This window comes from Podarcis cretensis, assembly GCF_951804945.1.
Source record: "Podarcis cretensis genome assembly, chromosome: 6".
NCBI classification, from domain to species: Eukaryota; Metazoa; Chordata; class Lepidosauria; order Squamata; family Lacertidae; genus Podarcis; species Podarcis cretensis.
Window position 1 is genome coordinate 13,378,431 of NC_137175.1, and position 15,181 is coordinate 13,393,611.

At 44.2% G+C, this 15,181-nt stretch overlaps 1 protein-coding gene across 5 annotated transcripts; it reads left to right on the plus strand.

The window, feature by feature from the left end:
* Positions 1 to 888: 888 nt before the first annotated feature.
* FAM217B (family with sequence similarity 217 member B) lies at positions 889 to 14,852 on the plus strand. Of its 5 annotated transcripts, XM_079979534.1 has the most exons (6): positions 889 to 1,643; positions 4,959 to 5,070; positions 5,175 to 5,260; positions 9,398 to 13,194; positions 14,294 to 14,352; positions 14,665 to 14,852. In XM_079979534.1, exons 1-4 carry the CDS (start codon positions 1,543 to 1,545, stop codon positions 10,581 to 10,583), a joined length of 1,485 nt encoding a protein of 494 aa, XP_079835660.1. In that variant the 5' UTR covers positions 889 to 1,542; the 3' UTR covers positions 10,584 to 13,194; positions 14,294 to 14,352; positions 14,665 to 14,852. The 5 variants fall into 5 exon arrangements, with proteins under 5 accessions (XP_079835660.1, XP_079835658.1, XP_079835659.1 ...); XM_079979532.1 differs by having other exon boundaries at positions 14,294 to 14,852; XM_079979533.1 differs by lacking the exon at positions 14,294 to 14,352.
* Positions 14,853 to 15,181: the final 329 nt, after the last annotated feature.

Genomic DNA, 15,181 nt, shown 5'->3' on the forward strand with positions numbered 1-15,181 from the left:
GCAGCACCTTGAGACATGATTCAAGAGAAGCTCCGCAACCACTACGCACCAAAGCCGTCCAAGATTGCTGCCCGCCATGCGTTCTACCACTGGAACCAGGCAGAGGGGGAGTCAATCAACAACTACACCACCGCCCTGCGACAGGCTGCAATGCACTGCGAGTTCCGAGACTTAGATGATGCCCTGATGGATCAAATCATCTGTGGGGTCTGGGACATCCGTCTGCAACGGCATCTCCTCGCCATGCCAGACCTCACGCTGCAGAAAGCCACTGAGGAGGCCGTGGCCTCAGAAGCTGTTGAACTCTCCGCCCAGGAAATCCACAAGACCAGTAGACCGTATTTAAAGGACTATGTTGTTGGACATGTAACACTGTTGGTCTAATGGAAGTAATGTGAAATGTAACCGATATGCTTTGTGCCTAATTGAACCATTACGTGTAGTGCTGTATATAAGGAAACCATTACGATTGTAACTAACGCCTTATCTCGGTGGGGAGGGGTGTTATGTATTGAAGTTCTCACTCAGGCCACCAGGAGTATTGTGTATGTAGTTTTCACTCAGGTCCATGTCAGTTATTTTAGGCGGGAAACCCTGGGTTGTTCTTGCTACAATGTTTGACAGCCAGCTGCCTATAAAAGCAGGCCGGCTGAGCTGTTTGCTGTTCAGGTTCTATTCCAGCTTACAAAATAAAGAGCTACTTGGAGAAATCGCTGTGTCGTCTGCTATGTCAACCCACAACCTAACAACTGTATTTTAATATTTTGTTGGAGGCCGCCCAGAGTGGCTGGGGAAGTCCAGCCAGATGGGCGGGGTATAAATAATAAATTATTATTACTATTACTATTATTACTATTATTATTATTATTTGCCTTTCCAAAGCCGTTTTCTCCCCGCTTCCCTTGGGATGGGGCTCTCCAGGTCTCAGACCCTTTCCCACCTCATTTCCTCCCGGACGATCGCAAAAGAATAATAAATCAAGGATAGGATTTTTGCATCCCTCCAGTCATTGATGGTCTCTTCCCTCCGCACAGGGAAGTCCCTCCGGGAGACCACAATGCCTTGCGACTTCAATGGCCCACCTAACCAGCACTGGGGGGTTTTTTGGAGGGAGGGAATGCTTTGCTTCCATATTCCGGCGGTGGACGGCTTTGCAAGGATCTGCAGACGCGGCTAGATAAATAATGCAGCCGCCTCTTGTGCAAAGTCCGGGTTGATGTGTGTGTGCGCGCGCGCGCGCGCCGCGGATTCTGATACCGCCGGGGAGAGAAGGCTGATTAAATCTCACTGATATGATAAGGGAAGTCACGCGGAGAGACAGACGGAGAGAGCGCCTGGGAGGGATGCATGGGGTTTGTTTACTGCAGCAACCGGAGGCTGCGAGGTGGAGAGAGAGACCTCGCGTCCCTTCGCTTCCTTGCTTTGCCTTGGGCGCACCAAAGGATGCTGGAGAGAGGCTCTGATTCTGCAAGGTGTAGGATCGCGCATCAGCCGCTGTGAAAGCAACCGCAACGACAACCCCAAAGCAGCCATTCGTCTATAATGGGACCGGGCATCCGAGAGTATCCCTTTCCGCTGCGCGCAGGGAGCCTGCAAAACGAAGCTCCGGCCCATGAGATCCTCGAAGGAAAAGGAATGGTAACGTAAGGATCTCTCCCCTTTTCTCGTTCTGGAAGCAGTCGGATCTGCGCATGCAAACGCGTCGCTTTTTAAAGAAATGATGAATGCAGATGGGCGGCTGGTTGGTGAAGTTCAGGGAAAGAGCTAAGCTAGAATGCATCTCACCCCCCCCCAACGTTTTTAAATTTATTGTTCCACGTCTATGCAAATACTGTAGCTGTTACAAGTTTGCTTTTCCTGTGTCGCAAACCAATACTGTGGCAAAAGCTCAAATATGGCCCCTTTTCTTTATGGAAAATATGTCATGGATATAAGCCGGCATCAAGATGAACCGATCGATATATAAGACATACACTGCATGATGCGCTTATAGTTCAGAATAAATGTGATATCATTCTGACATCGCACTTGAACGTGCATATGTTGTTGTTTAGGTACCATGCTTGTTTTGGAACAGGGATATAGATAGCTAAGTCTGCAATCGAATATACCTGGGGTTAAGTTTCAGGTAGTACAATGGGGCTTACTTCTGAGTAGACACATACCGGATTGTGTGTGAGTGTGTTTTTTGAGGGGGTGGTTGAACCCCCTGGTTTATAATTCAGGTAAGACACTATTACACCTTGTTAGCTTTCAAATAAGCAGCTGCCCGCTGGTGCTGCTTCACCCCAGGTTGTTTTCAATCCACCAGCATTGTGAACTTTTGTTGGTGTGACGATTTTTGTTCCATGGCTTCTTTTCAAAGTGTAGGAGTGGGGGAGGGTATATATACTGACCTAAATCTTGCTGCCATTTTCTGTGTGCGTAGCTGCTCTAAATTCAGCCTGTGACCACAAACTGCATGAGAACGGCGAACCGACGTTTATTTCAAGTAGCAAACTGCAATATAGGGTTCAAGGCTCAAAAGGGCTAGTAGTTAAAGAATATAAGTAGGGAAGAGCAGCTGTGCTGAATCAGACCAAGGGTCTAATCCAGTTCAACAGTGGCTGAGTAGATGCCTCCAGGAAGTCTACAAGGATGTGAAGGGAACAGCCCTCCAGGATTGATTGTTCCCCCAGCATACTGCATGTGAACAAAGAGTATACTTAACTGCATGGAGTATACTTCATGTTAGTTAAGTATACTGCACTTAACTTCCCAGATAATCACTGATAGCCATATCCTTTGTGAATTTCTCTTATCTCATATTAAAGCCACTTCTAAGCTAGTGACCATCAAAATGTCTTTGGGCAGGGAATTCCGTAATTGAATTTTGCTCCCTGTGACATCACATTTTAGTATCCTGTCGATAAATTGCACATTAATGCTAATTGTAATTAGCAGAGATACCATTTACTTGGGTTTTTGTTTTGTTTTGGTGATGGGAATGCGGAGCACCTATTTCTGATTGTTGTACAAATATCCTCACATCCCACAAGAGATAGTGAAGTGTATGGCACATGATAGTTATTCACTGCCCCGGTAGCTAGTAGTGTTATTGGAACACCAGCATTTGCTTCCCCGTGGATTAGATTAGTTGGTTAGAGTGCTGATAATGCCAAGGTTGCAGGTTCGATCCCCGTAAGGGATAACTGCATATATTCCTGCATTGCAAGATGATCCTCAGGGTCCCTTCCAACTCTATATCATCATAAAAAATGGTAAAGGGACCCCTGACCATTAGGTCCAGTCGTGGCCGACTCTGGGGTTGCGGCGCTCATCTCGCTTTATTGGCCGAGGGAGCTGGCGTACAGCTTCCGGGTCATGTGGCCAGCATGACTAAGCCGCTTCTGGAGAACCAGAGCAGCACACGGAAACGCGGTTTACCTTCCCACTGGAGCGGTACCTATTTATCTACTTGCACTGGCGTGCTTTCGAACTGCTAGGTTGGAAGGAGCTGGGACTGAGCAACGGAAGCTCACCCCGTTGCTGGGATTCAAAAATATCTTCTCTTCCTTGTCTCTTAACACAGGCAGCATTGAATGGTGGAAGAAGTACTTAACACCTGTGAACACATTAAGGGATCTGTATTTCCACTGGCTGTCTATACACCACCACCTTTCCCCCCACATTTATATGCTGGTAACCTAGTCCAATGAGCCAAGAGAAGCAAAAAGGATAGGTTGTCCTTAGATTTACAGCAATTGCCAGAGACCGCATATGGGGGTGGCACATTGTCACAAGCCAGAGAGAGGCCTGTGGGTAGTTGCTGGATCAAGGAAGCCCATCTGGTTATCAGAAATATGGATGATTGCCCTCCATTTGCTTGGTTTCTTGCCTAAACATTAGCAGGCTCCCAGAATGGCTGGCAAGGTTGCAGCACAGAGAGAGCCGAGGAAATAGGAGCAGGAGGCAACACAGTTCCTAACCAGAATGCAGAAACCAGAGAGCTGAACCACAGACCATTCAGGTGCTTCCTGAGACTTTTGAGGTCCTAACCCAGAGATGGCACCTGTATTTTCAGTGTTCCAAACCAAGGAGACAGAATCAGGTGCTCCTTTTAGACCCAGGCAGTGGAGGGATGACTGAGAGCTGTGGGAAAGTGGTAGAAGCGTAACTCTTGACCAGGCTTCCTCAACCTCGGCCCTCCAGATGTTTTTGGCCTACAACTCCCATGATCCCTAGCTAGCGGGACCAGTGGTCAAGGATAATGGGAATTGTAGTCTCAAAACATCTGGAGGACTGAGGTTGAGGAAGCCTGCTCTTGAGTCCTCATTTGGGTCCTCATTTGGTGCCTTGGAGAAGTTAAATCAGGGATGGGGAAACTGTGGCCCCTCAGATTTTGTTGAATTCCAACTCCCATCAGGCCCAGTGGGGATAACCTGTGGTCAGAGATTATGGGAGTTGTAGTTGAACAACATCTGGAGTGGACCACATCTTTAGTTAAAAGCATAGGTATCATCTGAGAGTATGGGCCCAGAAACTTTATAAATCATACCAGATACATGACACAGGTGATTCATTTTTTTTAAAAAAATTGATTGTAAGCCTAAATTCTAGCTCTCTAAAATGTAACAATAGTTTTCTTTCCTTCTAATCTAAAAAAGTATTTCATTTTTTAAAAATTGCTGTTAGAAATCACAATAAGTCTTTGCCATTCTTCTATAGGTAATGTCCTATAAATCTCCATGCCCAAAACACACACTTAAGTAAAACAGATGCAGTAATGGATTTCAGCTAATAGAAATGGCACATTTAAAAGTTCATAGGAGTAATCACACAGGAATAACAACTGCAGGAAAATTAGGAGAGACTTCTATAATGGGTTAGAAATGTCTGCAAACAGAAAAAAAATATTCTGGTGTGTTTTTTTATAAATAAACCCCTTTGAAAATAGTCCTCTTTTTAATCATTAATAGTTCCAGTGGAGGAAAGAGCCATCCAAGTGCCAAGAAAATCAATAAATCGCCACCACATATAAGACCTTCTTCCAGCAGACTTGGCAAAAATATTTCAGCCGCTACTGAAAAGGTAAAGTTTCTTACGCTTCATGGCAGCATTTTTTTTTTTCCTGCAGACATATTCTGTGGTTTTCCTACTGGAGTTTTAACTATACATTACTCGATTTTTCTTAGACTTCCTGTCATGCAACAGAACACAAGCAGACAACTCTTCACTACAAAGAAAAAAACCAACTTTGTGAAAATCTCCAACAAAACAGGTAAAGTTCTCTTGGCAGTGTATATATGTGGTATACAAGCCCATTGCATGCACAAATGAAGACTGCGTAGGTAGAAACACAACCGTTGGCATGGTCAAGTTTTGGAAAGTTCTGGGAATAGGACATGAATGTTTATTTCAAACTACTGACTGGTTGGGCAATATGCTTGAGCTGGTGAATTTTGTTCACCTTTGGCCACTTATGGATGATCAATGCTGGGAGCTTGATGTGCGGATGAACTTGTGTTAAAGTAAAGGTAAAGGTACCCCTGCCCGTACGGGCCAGTCTTGACAGACTCTGGGGTTGTGCGCCCATCTCACTTAAGAGGCCAGGGGCCAGCGCTGTCCGGAGACACTTCCGGGTCACGTGGCCAGCGTGACATTGCTGCTCTGGCGAGCCAGAGCCGCACACGGAAACGCCGTTTACCTTCCCGCTGGTAAGCGGTCCCTATTTATCTACTTGCACCCGGAGGTGCTTTCGAACTGCTAGGTTGGCAGGCGCTGGGACCGAGCAGTGGGAGCGCACCCCGCCGCAGGGATTCGAACCGCCGACCTTTCGATCGGCAAGTCCTAGGCACTGAGGCTTTAACCCACAGCGCCACCTGCGTTGTGTTAGATAACACCACTTGTGTTAGATAAAAACAATTGTAAGTGGCGTTGGGTTGGTGGGTTGGTTTGCAGGGAAGGGCAGAGGAACTCAAGCATGGAATGTTGGGGAAGAAGTTATCAAAGAACAGAAAATCTGGACCACATTTGTGTAATACAAGCTTTGAGTTTGGGGAAGAGCGCCACAATCAGGGTGGATTTGATTTAGATCAAATTGATTTAAATCACTAGTCAGTAAGACTTGATTTAAGTCATTTTTTTTTACAGAAAGATTCATTCTTGCTGGTATAGTCTTAATATCTGCAGCCAGATGAAGGTTTCATATTTGGAATAATAAATTTTCAGAGTAGTTTTTACAGTTATATAAAAAATTTCTGATCCGGTTATACTATTAGAAATACAAAGACAGGTAATTATGAAATTATTGTCAACTTTTCTGCTGTACTATATTGGAAGGTGAAAAAATAATAATTAGCTTAATAACAATTTAAACTATTTAACTAAAACAATAACATTATAGCATATGTATCCATGTTTGTTAACTGATGTGGTTAAACGATTTTTTTAAAAAAAAGCAACTTAGACTGATTTTTAGCACACATGAAAAACTTAAAACAAATCCTTATTTCCTGATGAATAGCCTTTGGACTATAATGTAACTTAAATAGAAAACTATCTTTAGAAAGATTTTTCCTCCAAAAGCATTTTATTTTAAAAATCCGATTTAAATTTTTAAAAATCTGATTTTATTTTTTTAAAAAAAATGATTTTTATCCACCCTGACCACAATACACAGCAGCTGTGGGCTAGATCCATATTTGAAAAGGCAATCATGCCGCCTTTATTTTTCCTGTTTATCTTAAAGCATGCATTTTATTTCATCACATGGTCAAAAGTTGCCAGGTGCAGGTTTTCTTCTTATTCAATGTTTATGCTAACTAGACAAACTCCTGAAACAGAAAGTTTTTTTGGAACACATATCCAGACAACGCACATGTTCACAATTGCAAACATGCAGCTTTGCTGAAACGTATTGAATGGCATTGATTTCAGCAATGGGCTTTGCCCAGAACGAATAAGAAGTGTTCATCGGTTTCCTTCACATCTGCTTTTCCTTCTTTAATATAATTGCCAGCATTTAATTTTAGATCCAAATTAACATGCATTACCCATACTGTTTGTAAAAAGATGTAAATCATTAGAAATATTGTTTAATATGCTGCAGTCTGGTTAAACTCAGCTAAGCAGAAAGATGTTGCAGAGGCATAGCTGGGGGGGCAGAGCACAGTGGGTGCCACTCACCCAGGGGGCGGCACGTACCGTGGGGCCTGCAGGTGCCCGAGCCACACACCTCTCCTGGAAGTGACTCGGTGGCTTGGGCACCTGCAGGCTCCATGCTGCCCAAAATGGCAGCATGTGCCGGCCCGGGAGCCCAAGCGCCTAGCTACGCCACTGAGATGTTGAGCTCTGTTCCAAACAGATTAGAAGCAGTTTTCTTGAGTAAGTTAAACAGAAATTAAAGTTTAAGTTAAGTAAGTTTAAGTTTAAGTTAGTAACAGACGTAAACAGAAGTTGAGTAAGTCTGCTCCACTTCCCCGTGGGGAGGAGTTGCGGTGGACTGCGTGGTCACCCCTTCCCCACCGGGGGGCGGGGGACTTTGTCCCCCGTTGCCCGGGGGATCCCGGGCACATCAGAGCCCTAAACTCAGGAGCGAGCCAGAGGACTTGTGTGGCCTTCCCCTGCCCCTCCATGCTTAAGGGTATTCCATTAAAGGAATCCGGGGGTGTTGATCTTGTCTGAAGCCCGGTTGGGGGTTAGGGCCTTGACACGACCACGATGGGAAAACCAGGGGGAGCTTGAGTTGGTTTGCATTGACAAGGCTCCCCCTACCAGTGGTTTACCCTTACCAGATTTCCTGCACACCGGGCAGGAGTCAGATATACTCGGGTCCAATCAATGCCTAAGCCAATACCGCTCACATTCTGTAATTTAATTTAATAAAGTTGTAGCTAAATTTGCCCAATAACATAAACCTAATATCCGCGTCTCTGTGTGAGTTATTTCCCAACGAGGCGGTGGCTGCAGGGTCTCGGCACGCAAGTTAAACAGAAAAAGCTGCAAGTCAATGCACATTTCCTTGGGCATAAGTTCCATGTAACTCAGTGGGACTTACTATTGAGTCAACATGCTTAGGATCATACCGTTAAGTTGTTGCTGTTGTTGTCATCTGTCTGTCTTGAGAGACAATGGAGTGCATCTGCAGGGGTGAAGTCAAACGGCTGTGTTATCAGTCCCAAGGTGACCTCCCCGGGGCATAAGCCTGGGACATGCGTATTGAGGTCCTGGGCTGCCCAGAAGATAAGACCCTCCTCTCTGCCTCACCAATGTGGTCCAAAGGAAAGCAGAGCAATATGTTTGACAATACGTTCTGCCCAAGATTGCGATGCACTTCAACTCCATTCAGCCCTAGCCAATGCATGATAAATGACCATGGATTATGGGAGTTGTGGTCCAACATCTGGAGGGCCATATGTTTCCCATTCCTGTTTTACAGGTAAGTAGGCCAGTTGAAGCAAGGGACAGTTTTTCAACCATACGAGCTGTGCAGATGAGGGAATTTCAGTAAGTCCTACTTCAGGATTCCTGCATTGCAGTGGAGTGGACTAGATGACTCACAGGGTCCCTTCCAACTCTACAATTCTATGATCTGAAGGGCATCACTTTGGCTCCATGCTAAACCCACTTACCGGGGAATTTAATAAGGCTTACCTCTTGAGTATCGGATTGCCTTGTAAATTTAAGATTTTTGCAGATGATTTCTTATCAGATGTAGGAAGAGTACAGAATACTCAGTGCCTGGACTGGTATCACTTTATCAAGGTGAGCCTTTAATATCCTGCCTTTATGAAAACATTTATGAGATTTTGCTTCCCTTGCTGCTTCAGATGGCAGATATACCAGAGTGTTCATTTTTGGTATACGTGTCCAAAATTCAAAGGAAGTATCTCCTGTTTCTTTTCATGCTTTCTACTGTATAAAGCTCCCACGTCAGGTTTTCATACTGCTCTATCAGGGTTTACAGATATTCAAGCAGTTTTCTACCTCGAGGTGGGTAAGTAGGCTGTCTAAACAGTAGCACTGTTTACAGTGGCAACGAGGGGGGAAATAGAAGCACCCAATATGAAAATAAAGACCAATCAATATGAAATGCCATTAAGATGCTTGATAAGAGGTATGGAGAACCTGCGACTCTCCAGATGTGGCTGAACTAGAAATCATACCCATACCCATCATCCCTTATTGTTAGCTATGATGGCTGGTAGTGATGGGAAGAACATCTGGAGGCTTGCAGCTTTCCTATCTCTGCTTTATAGAACATTTTTATAACTAGTTCGTTCATATCACCATCTTTATGTCTTTGTACATTTTGTCTTTTCTCCTTTTGTGCTTGGTTTGCAATCATACGTTTGTGGCAATGACTTGCCTTTTTAAAAAACGAAAATGACTAAATATTATTTCTTTTCCTGCCTAGAACAACAGATGTTTGCACTTCTTCATACAAAGCACCAAGGTTAAAAAAGGAACCTTTGGTCAGAAAGTATTACGAGGCTGGCTGGAGCAAAATCCCTTCTGTGTTTAAGGATGCTTCCTGGAGTGATTCCAGCGGTGCAGAAGATGGGCTGACTCAGAGTTTTTGTTGCAAGCAAAAAGGCAATTTAGAGAGAAACTCCGGAGGGCATTCAGCTGAAGCAGACCCCTACGTCCCTGGATATCAAAGCGTCTCTGCTGACGCGATGTTCCTTGACTTTGAATCCATGCGGATTATGAAAGACGATTCGGATCAGGACAGCGCCAGTGACCTTTCCGACTCGGAGAGAATCCCCATTCCCCCTTCTCCTTGCACCCCGCCGGAGCTCAACCTGCGAGCAGAGGAGATTGACCCTCTGTGCTTCGAACACCTCTTTGACACAAAATTCAAGCAGCCCGATTACTATTACCCGGACTTCCTGCCGCCCCCTTTCAACACGTGGGACTTGAAAGGGCTGGTGGCATTTGTCAACACAGAATGCAAATCAGAACCTCGGCCAGAGCCGTCGGGGACGCTTGAGAAGTACGTCGACCGGCTTTTGGAGCTGGAATGGCTGCAGATGCAGACGATACAGGCTGAGAAAGGGAAGGTGGCCAAGATAAGGCCTCAGACTGCTCCCGGTGCCCTCCGGACCTTAAAAAGCCCTGGCAAAAACAAACCGTTGCACAGTCCTTTTCCGCAGAAACAACTGACTGTCCACGAAGGTTTTCCAAGAGTCCTCTCCGGCCAGCAGGGTCACAGAAGAGAGTTGCATGGCGAAGGACCCAGCCAGGTTGTTCCCCATGAAGGTCAGCTGAGAACGGCTGAAGCGACATGTGGCTTCTCAGCTCGCCCCAGGCGGCCTTGTGAAGCACAAGGCGAAGCCAAAAAGCGGCCTACTGCCAAGCAGCCGTTGGCCAGTAAGCATGAGAGTAGCTCTATGATCCAGGGAGCTGGCAACATCAGGCCACCCAAGCAACCCTCTTCCTTCCACGGTTCAGCTGTCCCTCTCAAGGGGCTGCCAGCCCACGCCTGCCCAAATCCCAAAAAGAACGGGAATGCTGGTAATTACGTTCCTGCCAAAAAAGTTTCAGCGGATAAGAAGCTAAAGGCAAATGGCACGAAGCAAACGCCATGTAAATTTAAATAACGCTGCAGTAGCAGAGTTTGCTGTTCTTGTTGCTGTGGGGCTTGGCAATCCTTTCTGTGTGGCAAAGAGCTGGAATAGAAGTTCAAGTGCTGTGGAGAAGGAAGAAATATGCTCCTCCCTGATTCCCTTGCCATGCATTGTGATTGGACTTGGTGTCAGAGGTCTGGTTCACCCCTCCCCAGTCAACACAATCCAGGAAGCTAAGTGCCCCGTCCCTTGTGGTGACTCCCATTGCAGGGGCCAGTGGGAAAAGGGTCTTGCTTTTCAGGGTACACCCATAAAAACCTGTCAAAGCCCACCCGATCTTGTTCCTACACTGATTTGAAATATCTGGTTCTGAAGTGGCCAGGAAATAACCCTTTTCCTTCCTGTTTTCTCAGTTTTCTTAGGTTTTTTTTTACAAGAAAATGCTGTTGTGAGGTGGGAGGACCTTGCTGTTTTCCCAAGGTTGCTTCAAAGTGTGCTGTCATGTGGTGAAATAGCGATATGCTCATAAGGAAACAACAACAGCACCAGCAATTTATTATTCTTATGCTGCCCATCTGACTGCGTTGCCCCAGCCACTCTGGGCGGCTTCCAACCAATTATAAAACTGTAGTAAAACATCAGATATTAAAAACAACACATGCTTGTTTCCAAACAAGCTTGCCATTGCCATAATTGCACCTCTATTTTGCCACACAGGGATGCATTTATAAGCACCAATACATGCAGAAAACTCTTGGGAATTTCTCCCCTGTTAAAAATGATACTGCAGACTTGCTTAATTGGAGAAACAGAGATTTATTTGCTTTAATCAGGGAAGCTTCAAATAGAATGAGAATGCATTGTTTTGGGGACAGTCGTATGAGAAAGACCTTGGGGGTGATGAATATGTACCATGACTGTCAGGCCACAGCTGAGTGGTAGAGCATCTACTTTGCATGCAGAAGGTCCCTCGTTCAAGCCACAACATCTCCAGGTAGGGCTGGGAGACTCCTGCCGGAAAGCCTGGAGAGCCACTGCCAGTCAGAGTAGACCGTACTGAGTTAGATGGACCAATGAATGACCCAACTCTAGATGAGGCATCTTCATATGTTCCTACAATAGAGCCACAGGAGAATTTGCATGGCAGGGTGAAGAGAAGGCGCCATTGAAGATTTGTCAGCTGATCAGACTGAGGGGGCATGAATGAAAGGCATACAGACAGGTCTGTGGGAGACCTAGCTAAATAGACCCTGTTCAAACAGGATAAGAGTTTACATGGTAAGGGTAGATCATAAGCCAGATATTGAATCTGGAACACACTATCCAAGTATCCCAAAGATGCTGGGGTAGAATTTCCCTGGACTAGGAATACACAGCAAGGTGAATGGCAGGGCCTTCTCTCCTAATGACAAAAACATGTGTTGCCATATGCACTAGAGCTTTATTGTGAAATTGACACTGATTTAGTAGTTTGTGTAGGAAGGCTGGCTTCCTCATAGGAATATTCATGGCTAGATTGCTCAAGCCGCACATTCCAAGAGTTCATCATCTTTGATCTTATTTTCACTATATTTTCACTACAGCAAAGGGTTTTCTGTTGGTCTTCAGTCAAAGGGTTGGTTATTTTCGAATGCAGAAAGTTTGAAGAAAACACAAATTATTTATTTCATTTGTCTTTGAAGGATTTGCTCCTGCGTAATCCTGGAACAAGCAAATGAGAACCCGATCAAGCCTTTTGCCGTGTTTAGCAGCTAGTTTGCAGTTCCTGCCATTGTGTTTGTGGCAGTGTTTTCCTTCCAAAGTCTTTACCGGCTTAAAACTGAGCCAGCAAGCTTTATCTATGCAAAGTCGAAACATCTCTGAGCTCCATAATTTTTCTCAGCCTCGGTGATGGCTGACCATTTTCCACTCTGGGTTGGGAGCTGAAAATGTTGGGATTCTAAGGGTCCTTCCAGCAAAGCTAAGTGTATACTTGGAAGTGAAAGATCCTGATGATTTTGCACATAGTTTGAATAAGGATCAGCATAGCTGATGTTTGACATAGCAGCAGCAGCAGCTTCATGCACAAAAGCATTACAGTCACAAGAGAAGCCCAATCCGTTGATGCTCTGGGTCGTATAAAACTAACCTGCTTAGTCTGTGAAAGGATTTCCACTTGTACAACATAACTCCTCCCTTCTCTCACCATGCACCAAATCCGTGGGCAGGAGCCTGACCTGTACTTCCAATGTGGCACAAAGACTGTATGATCACATCTTCAGGTCTGAGCAAGACTTCATAGTAAGCATGCAGCTGCTGCTACAAATGATCATCATGTATCAGGTTCTCTCCCTCCATAATATCTAGTAGAACTTAACTCAAATTGTGATGTCATGATGGTCTACATTTCGTTGCCAAGTGCCATTGACAGCTGAAGGCATGGAATAGGAGAGGAGAAAGGCAGCACAGTGCGACATGCGTACGTTCTGCTACAGGTTATGCAGAACTAGTAATGGAGGCGCCACTCAGATTTTTGGAAACAGCCCTCCACTTATCCCGGTGCTTAGTTAGGTCCTCAAGACATTCATTGACTTGTATTTCTAGTCCTGTGTTTGCTTGGTATACTCCAAAGCACCCAAAATATCTTTTAATCTCCTTAAAGCAGGTAAAGCTTACCAAAGGCAATACTTTGCTCTACAGCTGTTTTGGAAAGGCCAGAGTTGAATGCCTTCAGTGCTTCCAACAGATGGCCAGGCTTTGTTCAGGTTTTAAGGGGATAGGTGCATGATAAATCCAATTCAGGGAAGTACTGATTCAGAACCATGTGTTACGTCACATTTAAAATGGCCACAGTATAGTTAAACCATGGTCTCGGGAGATTGGTGGACACATGGAGCTCTCTGGTCCTTAAGGGCTACTGCATTTGCTTCAGTGGAAGCCCAGGGCTGTAGAGGCATCATTTCATGCCTGCAAAGCACCACCTTCCTCTGGATTGAGTGGGGAGGACCCATGCACATGAAATCTCTGTGTTATGCATCAGAATACACATGGAGATCTGGAAAGCAGAATAAAGTTATGGTGAGGCAGTTGAAAACATCCTGCCAGGAGTGAAACCGAAAGTAGACTGATCAGCTAGCTGAAACAAATTATATTGCTATGGGGTGGGGGGAAACCTCTAACATTTTACTTCTCTATACTTGCACTTCCAGTTTACTTGGTAACCCCCCTCCCTGGGAAAAGCTAATGTTTGAATAGCAGCTGGTTAAGGAACAACACTGGGCAGACGCCATGATTTGATTTTATCTGGACTGTTTGTCGATATGGCAGCTACCTGCAGTGGAAGGCTCCTGGACTGATGCGGCAGAAACACCAGTTTGTGAAGAGAGGATGTGAATTTACAGGGGGGAATCTTGGACTACAGATTTGGACTATAAAGAAGAAGAGTAAAGACATAAAATCCACACAGAAACATTTCATTTGGACTTAAACTTACTTGCAGAATGAACGCAGAGGCTGTTGAAAATAATGAAGGATTAACATCAGAATGTATTCCGGGAATTACTGTAAGATTTTGAAATGCAGTAGAAATATGAGATGATTAGAATTCCCTCCGATCTCAAAGCATGGGAAGTTAGCTAAATAATAATAATAATTTATAATTAGGCATAACATTGGGATTTGTTTGATTACTGGATAATTTGTATAATTTGGAATATGTAATTTGGTTTGATTGGAAAAATTTAATAAATATTTTTTTAAAAAAGAAAACGTCCTGACCTCTTCCACAAAATGTTCTTCAGCAGAAGACATTGATAATAAATGTGTATGTATACCTTCAGTTTATCTTCAAGTGTGATTTAATTGGAAGTTTAAAAAGCAAGTTGTGTGCATATTTAAACCATTTTATTGGTTGAATTTGTACAATGATACTGAACTATGTATTCGTTCTCTCCTGTTCTGGTGCTTTTGACCATAACTTTATAAGATCTGAAAGCATGGAAATGAGTCACATTCAAATGTCCTTAAAATAAGTAATGAAACAGGAATTATTTGTTGTACTTCCATTGTAAGATGCCACTTTCTCAGGAATGGCTGAAAACTGATTGGTGTATTTATTTATTTATGAACTTTGCAGGTGTTTTCTTCCAAGTCAGACCTAGCCTTGAACTGTATCACTCATCTGTGTTATTGTCTGAAGGTCATACGATATTGTTACAAATATCATTCCCCCGCCCCCGTATCCTCAAGCATGCTCCAGTCAGATTGAATAAATATCAGCTTTTTCTGTCAAAAAACAAAATCAAATAAACTTACTTTGTGCAAGGCTTTGGGATCTGTCTTCATGGAAACTTTTTGTTTAACTGTTCCTCATTACTCTTGCAAAATCTGAAAGCAACAACTGCATATAATTCCAGCCAAAAGTCAGTGTGGTCTGTTTGCCAAATATGTCCCCCCCAAAAATAATAATAATAATAATAGATTGTCACCTAAAGGACTGGCTTATGAGATAACTAATATATATAAATCATAGGTACATTTCCCCAATATGTTAAAAGTGGCTTCATGCTGGTCTCCTGTCTTCTATCCTACTGTCCCAACAGGCAACAGGCACCACTGGTAGCAAAGACAGTATTTACAGATGCACTTTCTCT

Bases quoted from the DNA above. Each gene is read 5' to 3' on its own strand.
- FAM217B (XM_079979532.1), top strand. From the start codon at position 1,543: ATGGGACCGGGCATCCGAGAGTATCCCTTTCCGCTGCGCGCAGGGAGC. The intron at 1,644-4,958 runs GTAAGGATCTCT...AATCATTAATAG, and splicing joins GAAGGAAAAGGAATGGTAAC to TTCCAGTGGAGGAAAGAGCC. The intron at 5,071-5,174 runs GTAAAGTTTCTT...GATTTTTCTTAG, and splicing joins TTTCAGCCGCTACTGAAAAG to ACTTCCTGTCATGCAACAGA.